General features: G+C 39.6%; 1 protein-coding gene across 4 annotated transcripts in view; it reads right to left on the bottom strand.

The window, feature by feature from the left end:
- DUSP16 (dual specificity phosphatase 16) overlaps positions 1–21432 on the bottom strand; it is a 61874-nt gene that overhangs the window by 11135 nt on the left and 29307 nt on the right. For all 4 annotated transcript variants that reach the window (XM_032689558.1, XM_032689560.1, XM_032689559.1 and 1 more), the window contains 3 exons: positions 16380–16971; positions 14991–15129; positions 1015–1178 (listed from right to left, as the gene is read on the bottom strand). In XM_032689558.1, coding sequence (XP_032545449.1) covers positions 1015–1178; positions 14991–15129; positions 16380–16610 — 534 coding nt within the window. In that variant the 5' untranslated portion in view covers positions 16611–16971. The remainder of the gene's footprint in view (positions 1–1014; positions 1179–14990; positions 15130–16379; positions 16972–21432) is intronic.

The following is a 21432-nucleotide window of genomic DNA, read 5'->3' as shown; positions in this document are numbered from 1 at the left end:
TGTACATGGATACAAAACCATACACAAAAGCCTTGCACATAATTAAGGCAATGTGGTAGGGTGAAGCACCCCTTCCCTCTCCCCTATCCATGTATTTAATGCCAGCTTATGAAGGCTGTTGGAGATTGAATAGGACTGTCAGATAATATGGGAGGCAAGAGGGCACATGCAGCAGAAGTAATAAGAATTCCTTTGCAAAGGGACCCAAGACTCAGCCTGGAAGCAATATGAGTTGATCTCCGCATGGAAGCAAATATCTGTGGAATATAGACCTACAGCAATTTGAGAGAAGCTCTTTTAAACATCTGATAGTCCAGCATCCTACAAGTGATATATTTGATGACTTTGCTGACCATTTTAAATACACAAAAATATTCTGGGCTATTCTTTAGGAGCAAAAATTACTAAATGCACATGTATTTAAACAGTAGAAGTTTCTTAGTGCAGTGCTACCATAAAAGCTCATTTTAAACAACCCCACTGATTGTCCAGGTCTGAACATTTCAGTCGATGTACAAATATTTGTTTGCAGTAGTCCCTTATTACACAGTTCATGGTATTTAAATGCTATTTTTTCTAGCACTTGAAGGAAATACTAAAAAACAGACAATCTTCCTTTGTCCTACTGTAACCATTAAATTTAATTGTGTTAATATCCAAGACCTGCCAAAACAAACCAGTCAGAGCTGTACACAGGAAAGTACACCTGCTGTAATGGCAGATATGATAGTTTGCTGTTGGTTGATAGGTTACTGAGGAAAGTACCATATCATCTTCTCTGAGACGAAAGAGGAAGAAGACCAGGTTTCATATTACATGGCATGTAGATTAATTACATGGCCCGGTGGATCATAGTTCTCACACAGCTTTCCATGGCTTATGCAGGCAGCTATTACCTGCACCTACTTCAGCTGTTTCATAGCTATAAGGATGAAGCATGACAGAAGCATGGATAAACATATATGGAGCTCATATACTCATCCAAGTACACCCCGTGACACCCAGAATACTCACCTTGTTGAGGACATCTCGTTGACACCCAAGATAGAGATGAGGCAGTATTCTAGTTGGGCCAATGTTGGAAACAGGTAGGCAAGGTTGAGAAATGCAAGTAGGGATGAGTGTGGATTTTCCTTCACAGAGACCAGGAAAAGAGCTGGAGAACTCACCAAATCCACCTGTGAGAGGAAGCGTATGTATTCAGTGGTGATGTAGGCATTGGTGCCCACACCAGTTCTCAGAAAGCACCATTTGTTGTAGGAGATCGGGAGGCACTGAGGGGCAGCAGAAGAGCCCTAAAGAGAAACTGTAACTGTGCCTCTTCCAGATGTACCATGACTGTGGAACCATTCAGCAGCAGCCAAGGCATCGCTACGTATTCCCCCTCTGCCAAGAATTTCTCTCTATCTCCATTCCTTAGAAGTTTTTGATGCCTCCTCCCATTCTTAACAATGTGGAAATGAGACCTCGAAAAACAGCCACAGCACCCACCATACCCAAAGCATGCACACCTTTTCATCTCCACCCCAGCAAGCTGTTTTTCTAAACACTTCCTTCTTCTGTATTAGGTTTATACTGAGAGTTCATTATGAAAAAGTAATGTTTACTCAATTTAGTGAAAGCCTCAATATGCATTTATTAATGTTAGCTTTTAAAATCCTGCATCACTGTTTTGTGTGCCGCTCCTCATTCATCCTCTGTCTTTCATTCAGAACACTGGAAGAAGTTTCAGCTTTCAAAGCCACACCAAGCCAAGTCTTCTCCACCTCAAGTGGGGGACGTGAAGCAGAGAGGGAACTACAGGGGAAGACTTCACCAAGCCATGGACTCCCCCAGCAGACCACCAGAAGTCTCTACTCCCTTTAATGCTTGCTGGTTCTTTATATGCACCAGTTGATAGGCCCTACCTGTAATATGGCTCCAAACATTTTCATTACCATTTCCCACCACTGCATTAAACCACTCAGGAAAACCAGAGTGGAATGACTGATAAAACATTTAAATCCACTTAAAATCCTAGTGGCCACCAAAAATGCTCCTTGGCTGTTTCACCATCAGCATGGCACAGCTGCTATGAAGCATGAAGGGAATAAAACATGAGGCTGAGACTCAAGCTCCATTTCTTTTTCTTGCTTGGCTAGTTCCACCCCATTCACAAGGGCTGCATCACACATCTGTGCTACAAGCTGTCATCAAACTGGCCTTACCCACAGTTATAAAAAAAACCCAATGAAACTTTCAGCAAAGAACTTACACTTTGACACATTTTCACAAAAGCTAGCTGGCTTTTACCAAGCCTCATTAAACTGCAGGTTCAGCTCATTCTCATACTTCACCTTCGTGAACTAGTATGAAGAAGAACCTAAGGCAGCTGCTTAAATCAGAATGTTACACACTTTTCTTGGCTGTTTTCACCATTTAACAGTCAGCCAATAGGGGTGAAAGTTGCAAACTATAGTGAAAAACCCCAGCTACTTCCACACATTAGAGATGAGCAGGGTTTTAACTGCAGGAAGAGTAATTATAAGCTGTTCAGAATGAGGCACCTTTTTGTCATCAAGGAATTGGAAGTATTAATGTGCTGAATCTGCCAAATATTATGTTCACTATTAATACAGTTTGAAGACATGAATTAAAATTATTCAGGAATAAGATAATGTACTATTTTGTCAGGGCTTGCATTACCATTGCCTGTATTATGCCTATTGTTTAGATTTTAAAATCTGTATCATTAGTCAATACAGAAACACCAAGGTAATAGCCAAGTGTGTGCCCATTTTATCTAATAAACAAAAAAAGCCAGCAATCAGATTTGAGAGCAAACAATTTATGAACACCAATTCCTGCTCAGTCAAACAAACAAACAAACAAACAAATAAATAACTTGTCTATTTTGTTAGACAAGCTAAGGCACTGCCTATCACAGAGCCATAGCTCTAAACTAAAGGACCAAAGCTAGAGACACAGCAAAGGTCTGGCTCTGACATTTTCTATTCTATTACCTGGGATTCCTCCTCCTTGCTTAACAACTTCCCTGTTCAGGCAGCACAGATCCTGCTTGTTCAATCTGTCCACTGAATGACAGGAAGAGTTTGCAAAATAATTCTCTCGCATACTTTCTAAATTTTCTTCTAGACAGTACAATGTTTTCCCCTCCATTACAGGAAGCATTCTTTGAATTTATAGGCAGTATATGCTTCTCAGATTAAATTTAAGCAGTTCTTTGACAGGGTGGGGAAGAAGGGGAAATCAGCTATTGGTCTTTGGTTTCATTTGCTTATTCTTTATTTCTTGGGAACATTGTTGGCTGCTTTCTGGATCCTCTCACCCCCACAGCTGAAAATAGAGAAGTCCTTACATAGGCAAGGATTTTACATCTGTGCTTTCTTTGCAAAAGACTACATGGGAAGAGTTCAACAATAAAGGTTTCTTCCCAACTACCTACAGACTGGTCTCACTTCTGTGTGAAACTTGTGACAAGAAATTAAGCAAGAGGCTAATGTGCAAAACACCTGAGATTCTGAAAGATGAAACCCATGCTCTGTCACCATAAGTGTAAGGAGCAAATTTTTATTTTATTTTTATTCCAGGGCTCTGTCAATGCAAATTCATGTGATTCAAGACTGGATTCTTCAACACTTCCTCTAGGGCATTCATCCTTTCAGAGTCATGTTTCTTCTTTTCTACTTATGCTTCCCTAGGAACATGTTGCTTCAGTATCTTTAAAATATGAATTATAATCATAAAGCTCTCAAATCAGTTAAGTTTGGCATTACATTACCTATCTTTACTGTGCTTGCAAGTGAACCCTCCTTTCCTTTGAATATATCTTAACCTTCTCTAGTGAACCAATTTGAAAAAGCATGAAATTGTTTCAAATATTAAGCTATCTTCCCTGCCATCTTCTATGACCAGGTTTTCAAAAAGGAAGTAGTTTTTTAATAAATCTGGCTTTCATTTACAGCACTACCAATAGGAAAAATACATTCTAGGTCAGCATATGTGGAAGAATTGCTTTAAAAAACCACAAGCAAACAGAACCTGCACCAACAAAACACACTTGTATATGCATCCTGCTAAACTAGCAATCTCTTTAAGTGCAAGAAACACAGTATCAGGACTCTGGAACAACAGCATCCACATGTATGACCACTGAACTGTCATGGCATTATGAGACTAATTTCTGTTCTAAGGAACTGCACACATCACTGTTTGCTTACAAAATATATCTATTTTTAAAAATACATAGGGAGACGTATTTAAAAAAATATGTGTAGAGAAAAGGTATTTATTTTTAATGTCTCTTTTTTCCTAACACAGATTATGGCTCCCATGAGTCCCCAAAGCTCAAGTCTACACACAGACTACATGAGGAGCCTCTTACAAGAAAAGTACTCTAAGCACTCAAACTACCTGTACACTTCTGCTCTAAATGAAGCAGACTGTCTTCAAAATAAACCTTGAACACTTGGAAAACTAATTTAGTCTACAGGTTGGAACGCAGAACAGAAAGTTGAGCCTTAAAAAAAAGATGTGATGGGTTTTGTTTCAAATTCCATGATTTGAGAATAACATTTGCAACAAGACAAATTTTTTCTTTAAATCTCCTTACCTACCTCAGTTGGAATAGGGCCATTGGCAGCATTGTGCACTTTTTTAATTATAGAAAATACACTTTACTTCTGGAGCCAGTTTCTAAATAACACCCTTTCTCCCACCACTACTCCAGCCTCATGTGAGTAATAATCAATTGCAAGAGCATGTTGAAATTATGGGGGAGGTGGGAATAGATCTACAGATCAGTAACAGAGCTACTGGGTTAATAGAGTTTCACTGAATTATTTGATAAATGTAACTGGGCCCTGAAAATAGATGACTGACAAATACCTCCAAAATACTCTCTCTTAAACAGCTATGAACCATACAGGTTTTCTGTACCCTGGATGGTAAGGTGAGCTGAAACAGCTCCCTTGACATGCAACAGGATGTTTCTACAAAACCACGTCAAGGTGCCAAAAGCTGTCAGTGGTTTTTCTGTGACAGACAACCCAACACCTCCCAGTTTACAGCACAGCCTGAGTTTCTTGCTTACCAAGCCTCCACATCTATTAGCAGAAATTTGGCAAGATCCAGTTAACGACTTGATTGCCCTGTTGCTATGGTTCTGCAAAGTGGGGACTACAGACTTTCCTTTGAGCAAGACTCCACCACTTCCCTAACTACAACTATGATTATTAAGGTATGATCTTCAAGGGAATCCTGGTATCAGAAGCTTCAGTTCCCTTCTCAGCCAACTCAGAAAACAAATCAGGGCCAAACTCAGAAGGGATGAAAAAGTTGCAGCAAAATTCCACAGTAAAAGTTGTTCTTTCTTACAGATTCACCACATAAATCCTCGTACAAAAAGAACTCCCAATTAACTCTGCCAGACATGGGAAGAGACGAGGGAAAGACTATGGGATCAGGTGGCAACAAATGATAGAGAAATATTATTGATTTGGGATGAGTTTCCTTTAAATGAGCGAATGTAATTCATCCAGATCCTTTTGACTACTTAGTTTAAGTACCACTAAACACAAATCCTAAATTAATACAGAGGAGTAACTACTGAGAAGCACAAGGTTATACATCAGCTCATTTCAGTTCTATTCTGTGGAAACAGCCCAGGAACATTCCACAGTGCTGCCGGTCACCATGCTGCAGCTGCAGCTCCGTAAACCACTATGGAGGTTTGCAAAGGAAAGGTCAGTTAAGCCCTAAGGTCTTGATTTGAACACCTAGTACAAAGTTGTGAAGTGCAGGTAATTTCATTGGTTTTATCCGATACTTAATAAAACCTTTCTAGTTGAACAACACCATAACAGGACAGGTGGGTGTTTCTTATTCCATGTTATGCTGATTTCTCCTCCTCCTACCTGTCTTTATATTTCCTTCAACAGGATGTCAAACCATTCAGAGATGTGACCAAAATTATACAAGGCAAATTTGCAGGAAACATATTCATTACTGATTTGGCCCGGGGAAGAGCAAAAAAGTTAAGTAGAAACACCAATTACTAAAAAATCAGTTTTCAAAATGTTCTTCACTGTTCATTGTTCTTCATTCACATCAACATACATCCCTTCCTCATACAAGTTATGCAGCTTTGACTTTAGGATATCATAGCTGGTCCATCAAAATTTCATCCTGTCATTGAGCACATTGAAACCTCCAGCTACCCTACATGCTTTGCCCATTCACCAGCCCAGCACCCCCTTTGCTCTCCTGCACCCCCCCCTCTCCCAAACACCCTTCTTTTCTGCAGGGTTCTGGAGAGAGTGGAGAATGCCACCTTCTCCTCCTACCAGCTTTCAAAGTTTACCTTGAGCAGCTCACTAATGCTTACATGACACAGTACAATAACCAGGCTGTTAGCTGGCTGTAATTACGGATGGTTCTGTTAGCCAAACAGCCCTGCTTCAGTGACATCACCCATTCATCCTCAGTTTTCAGTCTTTCCTGCATGCATGTTGAACAGAGCACAGATGTTCTCTCATACATCCATCCTATGTCTCAATTTTCATGTATTTCTAACATATGGGGGGGAAAAACCCCAATCAATCAATCAATCAGGAGGCAATCCTTATCTCTCTTTATAGTTGCTCAGTAAATTATGTTGAAACAGCCAATTCTGTAATTCCTTTTTATCCTCACATCTTTCCAGAGATCTGAACCAGAAGTTTTATCTTAATCATCTAGAGATAGCTGCTCTTGCTAATCAGGCATGTGCATACTGACAAAGCACAAAGTAACAGAGACATGGCTATACTTGAGAGATAAGGTGGATTAAGTTTGGGTGTGAAATTGAAAAGCAAAAGCTGAGGTGCCTGTAACTCTGCAGGGAAAGGGAAACTACGAAAGTAGGGGACCTTAGCATTAGGTATAACTTGCTTTTTCTATAGAACTGTCCAAGTACGGAAACGACCCCTACAGAGATGAAAGCTCCATGCACATACAAATTCTAACAGTTAAAAAACTTAAAAACAAGCTTACACTGTATTTGTTCTGTGAGAATTTCCTACTGTTTCTTTGTGAGTGCAGTCATGAAACCTAACTTGGAATTAAAGAAAGGTGAGAAAGCAGGTGTTCACATCACTTCATGTGTTGTCAGCTAAAGCTCGAGAGGGAGCCCCAGCAAGTGCTCTTGCCATCCGGAGCCTGGCAGCACAGCCAAGACAGAGGGGAGAAAAGATTCAGCTGGAGAAGAGATGGGTAATGTGGGTAATCAGGAGGAAGGTCTCTGCCATCTTGTCCAGCTAATAGAGACCAATTCTAAACACCAGAAAAGCAGCTTTCCACTTTCACACTATGCAAACATGTTTTTCAACCAAGTAATATGCAGAGCTGCAGAACCAAAGAATCCCACTTGCCACCAGTGCCCATCTCACAGTAGATCCTTGGGAGTTATTGCATCCTGAGCTCCTAAGGGCCCTTTTTGTACTGCTGGGGCCCATGCAGCACTGCTGCTTGGTCACACCAGCAAATCCACTACCAGCTCAGCTTAACCCAAAACCACTTTTCAGGGAGAGACACTAATTTGAGGCTCTGTACTGTACCAGTGCTCATTTCCATACTGCTTGGTGACAACAGAGAGACAGTCTACATGGCAACTCCTAAGAGCTTGGCTTCCCTAAAACTTCCAGTTAAGAAAAGCCTATGAAGTGTTTAATACAACATCCCTGCACACCCAGCTGGCCCTGCAGCTTCATGAGCCTCATGCAGGATGCACAGAAAGATCTGTCTTATGCTCCTGATGGAGATGTAAGAGACAGGAAATGTGTCTGTTTTTTGCAGGTCATGGAGTCTGCTGGAAAAGATCACACACAATGTACACTGATAACAGAGCAAACTTTGGCATTTTTCTTAAGTGCCATTCAAATCAGATAATGCTCCTTTCTCCCCTGCTTTGGATTCTGACCATTCTGAAAAAGCTAAAGGGAGAAATTGGTTTTCTTCAATGAATTCTTGAAAACATACTAGAAGCTACTTCCTTCCTTTTTCCACAAGACCTAAATGTCTGACAGTAAGTACATCAGTGTTAATTCAGCATCAAACACAATTACTTTAAAGCTGGGAGTGGAGAAGATCTAAGACCCAAGTGATAAGTCAGAAAAACAAAGACTACATGCATGTACAGCATTAAAAGAAGGAGACATTGAAGCTTGAAGATTTAACATTCCACCTTTGTTAAATCCAGAATTTGGTCCTTCATTAAGGGCACTAATTATTCATAATTTTGTATAACCACATACTAATAAATATTATATTGCTATCCCTTTTTAAAGGAATATTGCTATCTTTTTTTTCCATTTAACTTTCCTTTTTAAGGGAAAAGAACAATTAAAAAAGGAAATTTTGCAACCACCTCTAAAACATAATATTTAGGACTTATAATTTTAAGTAAACCTCACCAAATGTCTGTATTCACCAAAGGTATGCAGCGGAGTAACTCATGTTTAGCTTTTTGGTTTTTTTTCTCTTCTCCTAATAGCAATTTAGAATTTGTTACTGTAAATACTGGTTAGTGCCAGGCAGGTAAAGCAACATTACTGAAAACTACACTTAAAAAAATGAAAAAAAATCAAACAGCACTATAGCAAAGACAAAATATATAAGCCCCTAACTTTTACATTTACTTTGCCTCAGAGGATCCCAGTGCTGTGACTTAACAGCACTTTCCCAGTCACATTCCCATCAAACATTTAACTGTTCATCTAAAAGCTGCAGTACAGATTTTTTTCCTTGCCCTAAGAAAGTTGTAAACTTTCTGACTCGTAAGTTTTATGAATCTATGATGTTTCCACTCTGTCTAAACGAGCTGCAGACCTCCACAGGCCATTACAATTCCCGCATTCCAACTCGGCTTTGCAGGGCCATGTGCCATTTTCCATTACATAAGCTCAGGCTGGGGAACCCAGTCGGAAGAGCTGCCATCCCATCCCATTCCCATCCCTGCTCCTCAGCCGCCGGGAGCCCTTCCACAGCATCCAAGGTTTCACAGTTTGGGAAGGCCAGTGGTGTTTTCATTCTGGTGACATTCAGAAAGCGGCCCCGTTATGCCAGGTGTTTTACAAGCACAGTAGCAAGGGAAGTTCTTTGCTTTGGAGGGTTTCTGCCTTTGCTAAGACAAGGTTAACAGGCAGATTAAGCAAATAAGGTGAGGGAGGAGGAATGTGTGAGGATTGGGTCAAGCTTCCCCTCCCACCCAAGTGGCATATGCCAAGTGGCACAGGAAGTAAAAAGAGCATATTGGACACCCACACTTGCCCTTTCTGCTTTTAAAGAAAAAAAAAAAAACAAAACAACCCTGCACCATAATTTTAGTCAATTAAGTTTCACAAGCATCCAGAGGTATCCGAAACAAAAGCAAACTTAACAAGTTATTCTTGGGCTTGAGAAATGTTATGAGAGCTCTACTCTAGTCAAACCTTGCTCTCTCCCTCAAAAGACAGCAAGTGGATACACATATGAAAGTAATAAACCCTACTCCCATTCTTCAAGTGCTTAAAACAATCATGGCACTAAACGAACACTGAAAACTGCATTTTAAGCACACAGGGTGGGAGGATATTCTCAGAGGACTGGCTGTAGCCAAGGGTACTAGTTTGTCTATGCTCTCATTAAAAATTGATTGAGAAGGAGACTTTTTAAGAGGGTGATTCAGAGCTAATCTCCTCTCTCACTCTTCCCCATCAACAATGGCTGTATTCCATGGGTTACAGGACCATTTGGGGAATGCTGCGTTCCTTCAGCAAGAACTTTACCTCTTTCAATAGAGTTTTGTTCTAATGGAATCAACCAGTCAGAATATCAAGAAAGCTGGCATCATTGTGCAACTACCTCTCCTCCTCTAAACACTGGCAGGATATTCAACGGCTCATTCTTGTTATAACTTATTTCAATTTACAGGTAACCTCATTATTTTAATGGATGGCCACCATTTGAATGTTTGCTCTTCTCGGGGTACTCTGCAAAGACTTATGTGTGGGGAACACTCAAAACTTCAGTCAGTCAAAACCAAAAGTTATTAAGCTCCAAATCCAAATGTTAAAAGGTGTCAGGATGTAAGCCAGGAATGTGTCAGACAGCACAAAGCTCATGCTGTCTTTCAGTCCACACTGAACCACATGGCACCCTCTTAACCGATGTATGGGACCACAGAAGTTGGGAATGAAGCTCAGTCTCGTGGCCCTGGTCACTTCAGGACATAGAAATGATCAGCTCTACCTACAAGAGAATATTCTTAAGATTTCCTGCTCCTCTGCCACAAGGAATGGTTTTTCTGGGGACAAAGCAGGGAGAGAGCACCGGGCTTTTCTTATTCAGCTTTGCTTTAGACAAGTATAGACAGCACAATGGTAAATGTACCCTAGAGATACTAGCATTTTTATACTGAAATTTCTTTAAATGGGCTTCCAATTTCAAATATTTCCGAAAAAGACCCCCAGGATAAAGAAGACTGCAAGAGAGTTCCTGAGTTGCTTCCTTCTCCTTGTATCCTTCATGCAAGTCTTCCATTTTGTACACACACTCTGTCAGGCGAGGGACAGGTCAGGAGGAAACAATGATTTGGGAAGTTTCAGCAAAAGTATACCTTTTGCCACAGTCCCTGGGTAATAACTCACTATTTTGTTTCCAGGATCTATGTCCAACCTCGCTGAACTCACTCTGTTTGCTCTTTCTGCTTAGGACGGTCCACTGCACATGTCACCATCATTTGTCACTGAATAGAAAAGTAATAATTTATCTATTTCTCCTTATTAAAGTAGCTTTCTGCTCTGCAGGAGTTTATCAGACAGCTCTTGTGAAAGGAGAATCCACTGAATCACATTATGGTTTTCATACTTTTCATAGGCAGAAGGGTAGGAAGAGATTAGTAGGCAATTCCCCACCTGGGTCTCTATTCACATGGTGACAGGACTGACAGTCCAACCACGGTTTTGAGAGAGTGGCATACAGCTCAGTGGTTCTGAAAGTCAGATGCAGGGCTTCATCCTGGGCACCTACAAAATCTGTAATTCTCCACTGGTAATTCTCTGAATTATACAGATAACCTGTGAAGTAAGTAGCATGGAGAATTTCATGGAACCCTTCTCAAGATAGCTGTCTTCTAACTGAAGGATAGCAGCTCCATCTCCAACCTGAAGCAAGTTTTCTACAGAGAGATTTAAGTACACACAGCCCTGATTACATCTAGATCAGGTGGATCCTGTTTAATGAGAGGCATGGCTCCAACAGAATAGAGTCACATACAAATCTACACCTCAGCGTACAGGCACTGGAGAGGAGGGGTATAAAACTGTAAAGGCAATTTTAGAAGCTCACAAAAGGTTTCCAGTAACTTTAACTGCCCTTCTGCCTATATACTTTATAATCCGGTACATTAGGGAAGTTTTTCATATTAGCTGTTCTCAGTGGTATTGGGTACTGTGGTACCTCTAAGTGGCAATTTAATGACTGACAGAAAAATAAGTCCTTCATTGTTCCCTGGCAAAATACACTCTGGTCTTGCAGCACTGAAAAATTCCTAGAGAATTCAATAAAACTGTTTCTATGATCCTGCATTACAATACTTTGAAGTTTAGCTAGTCCTTCCTGGACATTTACCATTGCTCTACATCCACCTGAGTACAATAATTCTTGCCTTTGGTTTCAGTTCAGAGCCAGTAGAGTGTTTCAGTGTTAGGCTATCACAATTTTTAATGACAGTTTGTAAATACAGAAAAGTAGGCATTTCTGGTTTTTTTTTCAGAAAGCCTTCCATACAAAAAAAAAAGTTTAAAAAAATCAACACAAAATAAAAAGCTGTGTTTCATCTTGTTCACCAGCAACATTTGAAAGGTAACCATCACAAAGACATCAGTGTTAGCATGAGTAGGACTAAGCCAGATTAAAAGCAGGGAAGAGCAAGTTTTTAAGGAAAGTAGAATGTGAATGATTTCCACTTCCATAGTGGAACAAAATTTAAGCAAGACTCTTGATGTTTACTGCCTTAACAATGATCATTCAAGCAAGAATCAGTAGTCTCTCAACTGTTTCTGCAGAGTAAAAAGAAAAATCATAATTAGCTTGGAAAAGGACTCCATGCAAGTAAATCCAATTCTTAACATATGGAAAGAGAAGGAATCAAGTGACATCCCCGTGTTTAAATCTTATTTAACTCAGATGAGTAGATGTCATGATGGGAGTGCGACTGAGCTTTCAGTACCCATATTTCACTATTCTGAATATTGTTAAAATTAAGAACCAAAACGGATATTTAAATTCCTGAAAACATTCCCCAGATTATAAATATTTTTATGAGGTTATACCAAGAGCTTAAACTAGTTGGTAAGGGTTCCTTTGAGGTCTTTACAACATTTACTTCAATGAAAAGCAGTCTCCAGGGTAGAACATACCTTTATGCACAATCTAAATAAAAAAACACCTCACCAACTGCTCAGTAATGGGGGGTGGCAAGAAGAACAGATGCAGGAATTTCAGATATTTGTTAATTGCTCCTGATTCTATCCCAACAAAAAATATTTTCCTACCCTAAAATGTTTATTTAAGGTCACCATTTTAAATAAATCAGATTTAGTGGCACAGGGAAAACTCAAGTCCAAAGGTTTATCTTTTTACATAGTGCACTGACCTCTGCTCTCATTATGGGCCATAAACATTTATGTGAGTTCATCATCAACTTGCTAAGACAACATATTTTATCTAGTTTCCTAGAGCCCCATATCAATAAACTAAGGAACTTTCCGTAAGACTGAATCTAGCTCATTCTCCTTCACCCCACATCCCAAAAGGTTTCTTGTGTTTCATGTACTAAGTAGTCAGATTTTTAATATATGTAAAAAATAAGCACCTGAAATAAGCAATTACCTGTAATAGATCAATAGTAAATAACTTCCTTACATTCCCCTTTTGCTCTTATACTCCTCTACCACTAGTTTTAAAGCCATCAGTTGTTTCTGCATTCAAAAAAGCCCCATCCTAGCTATGTAAACAAAGATGAAATTCTCAAACCTAATCTTTGCCAAGAGAAAATCATTTGACGTGCTAAAATACAAATCCTGCTTTTTATAAGGAAGATTTTGATACATTAGATTCCCCTTTTCTCTCTAACAATCAAACTAATCCTTACTAGATGTATGTGGCTAAGTTCACCTCAGCTAACGTGCACTACTGTCTTGCTTGTGGTTTAAGAGGCATTTTCATCTTGAACAGACAACTACCATGTGCTGGTAATGAAAACAGGCCAATTTCTCATAGTATCATTATGATACATGCAACTGGTGTTTGCCCAGACCATGCACTGGGGAGGTGGAGAACACTCCTTTCCTGGTCCTGTCCACTCCTACAAGAGCCACAAGCAAGTCTGAGAGTAGAGACACAACGAGCACTTCCTTCAGAGAGTCCAGCAGAGCAAAAAGAAGAGCAAAGCCTTGTCTCATGCAAGGGAGGGACAGTATAAGGAAGGGAAGTTTCACGATATTCTCCTCTGCTTGGCCTTGCTAAAGATGTCTCCCAACTCCTCCTGCCACAAGGTCTAATTCTCAGTTATTAGACAGCTGTTTCTCTTTCTGTCATGGAAATTAGGTTGTGAATAGTCTGATTGCAGCATGGAGCTGTAAATTGCTTCTGGTTATTGAAAAAACTCTCAGGACAAATGAGCAGAGTTGTGTATTCAAACAATTAAAGGATTTCTTAAGAGATGAACTGCTTCTAGACTGGGTTGATTTTTTAAATAACAGTTTTCAATTTAAGGGAGTATCAACCACTTAATTCAGCACTCTTACATTAAGCATTTACTGTGCCTAGACACCCCACGATTATTTGGTGGCTCATATGAAAGAAGAGTTATTTAATTTAATGCCATAGTCCACCACCCACAGATGTAATTCTTACCTAGTCAGCAAATTGAACAGAAGCACCAAACCTAGCCAATGCAAAACCCTACTTACTTTGCTGTAAACACAGCCTCACATGAGTACCAAACACACCTGCCCAAGTGCAGAAATTATTCATGTTCTCTGTAATCACTTTCAAAAAAAAAATGGGAAAAGTTCTCTCAGTACCACAAGCTCTCCCCTATCACTTTCATCTGAAGTGATGACTACAAACTGCAGTGAAATCCTCTTGCTAAGAGGAAGCATCTCTCTGGAGTTATTTCCCTTTCTTTCATAATTATTCAGTCCCTGACTGTAGTTTTAGCATTTCTTGGAGACTAGGTATGCATTTCATTAGATCACTGGTCAAGTCACTGCAACGGATTTCCTACTTATACACATCATTCCCCCTTCCTTCAGCTTTGGATCTACCTCATGCCCCTCCTTGTTCCTTCTTGTGAACACTGGGTCTACTGTTCCATGATAGAAATAATGACACAAGCACACGTTAAGACCAACAAATCCAGTATTATAAGGAGCTGAATTTCTATAGATGCTTTGACGTGGGATTTAAAATTAAAAAAAAAAAAAAAAAGGACAGCGAGGGAGAAGACCTAAATGAAGTGCTACCACTTCAGGAGCTGCAGTTTAAAAAGTCACACAAACTAATCTCCATGACTCTGGGAGATCATTTCTCTTATTCTTATTGTAGTACCAATTCAGTAAGGAAGAGGTTTTCTTCCTAGCATGTACAATACTTAAAAAACCAGGGAAGCACATTACTTTTACTATTTTTTGACCCTAAAGTAGCAGATATATGCATCTAAAACCCCCTACACTGATCCATTTCCACTTACATAGACTAATGGTGTAATATATCCCCTGTAAGATGCAATTTCTAAGCACTATATGTATTATGAGTGTCACTACATGCATAAAGAACTACAGAAAAGTCTATGCTATAACTGAGGTTTATATCAGCACTTGCAAAACTGTACACATTTGCTATACCAACAGCTTTTTCTTTCTTCTCCTTACACAAGTGTGTCAGAGGTTTCTTTTGGTACATCTTACCTGAAAGCAAATACACAGAGCTGAAATTCTTTTCCAGTTTGCCCAGGAGCACAGTAAGAAAGCAGTCGGATGAGAGAGAGGTCACATCTTTAGAGCTTTGGTCATACACCACCACTTCCTGCTTGCAATCAATTTCAATCTGAAACACAAGTAACTCGAGTAAAAAGGGAGGAAGACGATTCAAAGCCCCACATTATTACCTCCAGCAGAGTTCCCATGTATTTGCTATACAGTAGTTCACATATACAGATTTTTTATGCAGCTGTATGTGAACAGTTTTATTTTATACTTCATATGCCTATGAGATTCAATTCCTTGGAGTGTTTGTAAATTGATTATTTGCTGCAAGTTGAAGCATGCTCCACAAATTTCTATCATTAGCTAATTTTATGTTACTTGTGAAATGCTCTACCTTTAGCTAGGTTGGTTGATTTGTTTAAAAGCTAAGCTTTTTAGAAGAAGGCCCTACCTCAGTTTCTGCTTCTGGGGGTTTTGTACATAAACAGTAAAGAGACCTTAAACTGCCTCTAGGCCACACGCATTTTGGGTACCTATACAGCTTTATGTATAAAAAACCCCAAACCAACATCGTCATCATCATCATCATCATCATCATCTTCATGTTTAACATGTCAAAGCAAGAACGTAGCAGATTATTTTTGTATCCAAAGCACATGAAACAAATACCAATGGATAAGGAAAAAACCCAAATCCCCCCCACGCATTAAATTGAAACAGCTTAGCTATTTTCTTTTCACTGATAACACTATTTGGAAAAAAACACATCCCACTCCCCCAAAAACAAATCAAAACACTAAAACCTATCAAATTGCTCCCATGAAAAGTATTTTTAACAGCAAGTAGAAGCCAGGACTGACAGAGATGCAGTTTCTTTGCAAACCATATGACTGCTTGCTAAGCAATCCCCACCACCACAGTTCCCAAAGAATCCTTCGAAGTTTAGGAGGAGAATGTTTTCTGCCTTAATTACATCCATTTGAGGGACTGGGCTTTAAAAGACACGTAAGAACCCTGAGAACATTCTCTCTGAGTATTTCTAAATCCCTCCCCATTACTGTGTCACTTAGGGAAGAGCAGGCTACGAAGAATCCCAACAATAAACATAATAGTAACCAATGCCCTTTTCGGTTATGTAGGATCTCAGCTAAACTCAGTCCCTTAGTCTTGTTTGGCTTTTGTTTTGTTCTGTCTGTTTGGTTTTTGTTTCAAAAATCTGTTGGATTTTTGTTTTGGTTTGGGTTTTGTGGTTTTGTTTTTTGGGTTTTTTTTGGTTTTTTTAAATGAAATACCTAATGAAAAATTATTACAAGTTCCTTTCCAGCCACTCCTTTAAACAAATATAAGGAATAAGAGGAAGATGACTCCTACCTTGTGTTTTGCTGAATGTTGAATGAGCTCCGTAATCAAAACTTTGTCCTGCTGCAGCCTCCGCTTCATAAGCTTGGAACAGTTGATGTTGATGGCATCCAAGATGTGGGACGTATTGTATTCCACAAAGGGGCGGCTATCGATCAGCAGCAACTTTTCTGTACCGCTCTCCAGCAAAGCCACCAACTTCTCAGCGACAATGAGTTGAGTCCTGATCATCTCATCGGCCATGACAACAATAAGGCCTCTTTCACCACCTCCCTCTCTAATTTGCTGCAATGATGTAATAGCTGTGTGCTCAAAGGCTTAGCCACACCATTGTACTAGAAATGTATGAGGTCATACTAGTAGTGACTGGCAAAAGAAAAGTTAAATCCATTTTTGGAGACAGCTCTTCACTGAATGTCTTCTCCTGCTTCCTGCCGTTATGAAGGGTTCGTTCCACAAAGCAGCCCCTCACATCTGATTCATCAGGACATGACTATGGAGCAGCCATTCCACAATTCAGACAAAAGACGCTTTCTGCCTGCTGCTGCAATACATCATTCTTTACTTTTGCTCCCACCCATCAGCTCTGCACCGGACTAAAAGCCTGTAAGAGGGGGAAGATGAAAAAAACAAAAAACATTCAACTCTGAGGTTCACTGTACAGTGGGTCATGCCATATAATAAATACATTCCTGAGGACTTTTCCTCTCTGCTGTATATGCCGAACACCTAGAGAGAGAATTGGCAACTACAGTCTCCGAATCTATTCCAATCATCTTGCCTGGACAATTATCTTGTATTTCAGGCAACATACCCTGCCTTAATTGCAGACTTTTGTTGCCACTAGCTCTGCTTCTTCACAAGACTGCTAGAACATAATTAAGAGATACAACAGCAAAACTGTTTAAACGCATTTCAGCACTTCACCACTTAGTAAAAAGTTGTAAAATTAGTTATTTAAACATTTTAAACATTAAACATTTTTAAAGTTTAATGCCTTGGAAAGTATTTTACAAACCAGCACTGCAAGCTGGGGAACTGAAACTGTACAAAAGAAAGGACCAAACTTACATCCATCTCTCTTAAGAACACTCTTAAAGATAAACTAGAAGAACAAGATGCTACATCAGACACAAGTGTTTTATTTGAATTAATCACCACACACAGTACAGAGGTCTCACACTACTCAAAGGTAAAGCAGTGAGCATTCTTCTGCCCTTTCAGGAGCTGGTGTGACAGTTATATAAGGTGTGCTACACTTTTAGCACATGTGCTGAATAATATCTGAAACAAACTATACTTCTGTAAAATTAGATCCCAACAGCATCTGAACAACATCAGCTGAAACAGCAGCGGCAGCAGCAGAGCAGTAAAACCACCTGACCTGTCTGACCACCTCTTCGTATTACTGCCTCACAGCTGCCCGCAGGCTCTTCAGAGTCTCCCAAAATACACTCTGATAGAACACCTCCTTGTAGGAACACTCCTCAGAAAGGAACCACCATGGGGCTTCATCCATAAGGGATTTAAACTTACAATTTACTTATAGGGTTGACTTGCTGTTTGTGTTTGAAATGTTTGTTATTTATCTTAATTGCAAGAGAAGTAATGAATTCAAACTGATTTATAGATAGACTATTAAAAGTCCTGTTACACCAACAGATCAGTTGTGCTCGGCAATGGGAAATCCTGGGCCAGGAGATGTTTTACGCATTAAATATATTACACAAATCTACATATACAAAATCTTAAGCAAATTAAATTCTGAAGAAAGTACAAACTCCACTTTAACAACCCAAAAAAGGAAACTGAAAGGTATTTCATGAGTTTCATGTGGCAATACAAGAAAAACACCAGGTTTCACATAAACAGACATGAGGTTGACAACATGTGATTTTCCATTTGTTCTGACTCTAGTGCTGTTGAAACAGTGCTTTTAAACTTGTCCAGATAAAAAGAAGCACATAGTGCATAGTCCTTCTCATAGCACATATGTGAAATGCATATTGCTCTCAACTATAAAAAAAATTGGAAAAAAAACTTTACCAAGCCTTAATCAAATGTACTAAATAAACCCCCTATCTTTGCAACCTGGTTGGCAAGTCTGCTCCCACTCAAAGAGCAGTCATTATATACTGGTCTCAGGAAGGTATCAAAAGACTATGCCATTTTGCAAGGGGGAAAAAAAGGAAACTTGATAGTTGTGTCCATTCTTTTTTCAGAAGGAAAACAGTGCTCTGCATTTTTTAAAATTTCTCTTTAACATGTCCTGTCACAAGTTTTGATTTTCTTTGAATCATATCAAAGGTTGCCAGACACCAAACCCACTGAACTCAATGAAAACTTTTCCACTGGCTCTAGTGGTAACTGGCTCTAGCTCCTTTTTAAGCTAGACAGTTTGTTCGTGAACCAGACAGTTTGTTTTGATGGATAAATTGCTGACTTAAAGTCCAAGTAATAACAGGAAAATAAAGCAGCTGAGAAACTATGGAACTCTAAAACATATGCTGTTAAAAATACTTAATCTTTAATTTGCAACTTTCAGTTTAGGAATACTCATCTTCTAAATGCTTACTGCTTGCTGTCTCAGCCTTCACTTTCAAGCAACAGAAGTTTGTTTCAGAAGACCCTTGAAAAGAACTCAAACCAGTCATATATGGTGACTGGGTAAGGAGCATGTAAAGAACATAAGGCAAGTGGGCTACCAGTGAAGAATCTTTTTAAATAACCATATTACCTTAATGCAATAAGTACCTTGAAAGCATGGCTTGAAAGCAATAAACTTAACCATGTCATCTCAAGTTATTGCAATTGAAATCCCATTTTGACAGGAACATCTCCCGTTGGGCAGGGGAGAAACAACATTTTTATCAAGTACAGGTTTTTCTTTTAATTCTCTCCATTTCTGGAGCTATCAGAGTTTGGGATTCTTCCTTGGGACCTATCTAACACAAGAGAAACTGGCAGCTCCCTGTTTTAGCTAAATACTTGAGCTCTCCTCCCCGTCCTGTTGACTGCTCTAATCATTTAGATGCTACGAGGTGTTGAAACATCTGTTTAATTTCTAATGTGCTTGTAAAAGGATAAAATTCAATTTCTTGACTGTTATCTTTCTGCTGTGCTACTTGTGACTTACATCTCAGTGGTATGACTGACACCATAGTGTCTCATCAAATGATGTAATATAACACATTGCCCTAAGTAGGCCATTGCTGATCTTCAAGCTAGGAAACCATCCTAGCCCCAGGGTGTTCTACACTGAAATCAGGACTATGGAAAAGTGATCCGTAATCAGACTATGAGAATACCCCATGAAGTCACTCACGTGCACACAGATAACACTGCATGGCTGCTTCCTCCTTGCAGAGGGGCTGCAACATGTGGCACTGCTTGTTACCTCATTTAACTCACAGTAAAACTAAAAAGATCTGTTCAACACTTTTCTGGTGTCTTTACAGTTTCTCCATATTGTTTAAAGAACCAACCTACCAAAACCCCTACTATCTTCCACACCAACAACAGTGGATTTCTAATGTGTATGTGTAATGCTGCCACATTACTACAGGATCTCTCTTGCCTCAGGGATTCTTGTCCTCATCCCAAGTGGCTCAGACGGAGCGAAGTAAGCAATCACATAATTGGAAATGTGGCACTTGTGTTTGATTTTTCAGTCACAGTAACTCACATTTTGTATGCACTCCTAATTTCCACTGCTACTACTTTGACTCCAAGCAATTCCTTTAATCTCAACAGGACACTTATTTAAGTTATCTCAGGTTTTGGCTTATACAGAATCATAGAATTACTTAGGTTGAAAAAGACCTCTAAGATTGAGTCCAACTGTTAAACTAACATTGCCAAGTGCACCACTAAACTATATCCCTAAACTCAACATCTACATGTCTTTTAAATACCTCCAGGAATGAGAGGCAGATGTAGCAAGAATACATTTTAAAAACTCTCAGATTGAGAGTTTCTAATTCTACCTCAGTTAAGGAACTAGCAAAGAGCTTCTGGAAGTTTTTTTATAATCTCTGAAATACTTCTACCTCATATAAGAAGATAACCTTGAAGTGGAACCTTGGTGTCATACATGCTCAGCCATGTCACTTATGCCTGTTTTGTCAGGTGCCTACAGCAGTGCTCCCACATACATCATTGCTGCATGGCAAAACACCAACAAAATAACTTTACAGCATCCGAACATTAGAAGGTTCTGATGGGCAGCTTTTACGAACTGAGCTGAGACACACCTGAAGGAGTTGGGTTTTTTTTAAACTGTGTATTTTTCTACTTTCTACAGGCAAACACATGTACACATGAGAAAAACACTATCCTTTTCTACAGTCCCTTTCTTGTTTCTTAGGATGGGCATCAGTATTAAAAAAACCCAAAAAGCTGAATCAAAACACAGATGTAGAACACAAACTGCAGAGGATGTGCTACTGCTGGCACATCAGCTGTTTTCAAAAGAATATTTGGCATCAGTGTTACTGAACTGGGAGCTGCCAGTGGTTCAATAGCTGGTGCCAATACTATCAGCACCAGTCCCTATGAGCACAGCCACACGTGATACTTGACAAACTGGCCTACACAAACTCTGCATTACAGAGGAACTCCAGATCCAGGGATCACAGGGTGAATTCCTACTCCTGCAAGAAGCTTTTTACCCTCCAACACCTATGACAGGCACAGCATTCCCTCACCAGCCTTAAAAAGATTGAAATAAATGCTGTTCTGGACATATACTTGTACCCTATGCTACTGGAGACTAACTGACAATTGAGAGAGGTCCAGCCCTTACTCCAGATGCCACTCATCAGTAGCAAGAAACACACAGTGTCTATGGAGCACAAGGAAGTAAGATTTTTAAATGAAAGGGAGGAATGGCTATTCTTCTGAATTCAGCAAGCCAATAAATTCCAGAGATCAATAACTGCATAATAAAGTGTAAAGTCCGGGGGGGGGGAAATCTAAGTGAAGTTACAGGAAGCCTACAAGCAGCCTACATGTGCGACTGTGCAGATCACACAGGAGTGAGATAACAAACGCTTGTGAATTAAAA

This window comes from Chiroxiphia lanceolata, chromosome 5 (assembly GCF_009829145.1).
Source record: "Chiroxiphia lanceolata isolate bChiLan1 chromosome 5, bChiLan1.pri, whole genome shotgun sequence".
In the NCBI taxonomy this organism is placed as follows: domain Eukaryota; kingdom Metazoa; phylum Chordata; class Aves; order Passeriformes; family Pipridae; genus Chiroxiphia; species Chiroxiphia lanceolata.
This window is presented reverse-complemented; position numbering and strand designations above follow the sequence as displayed.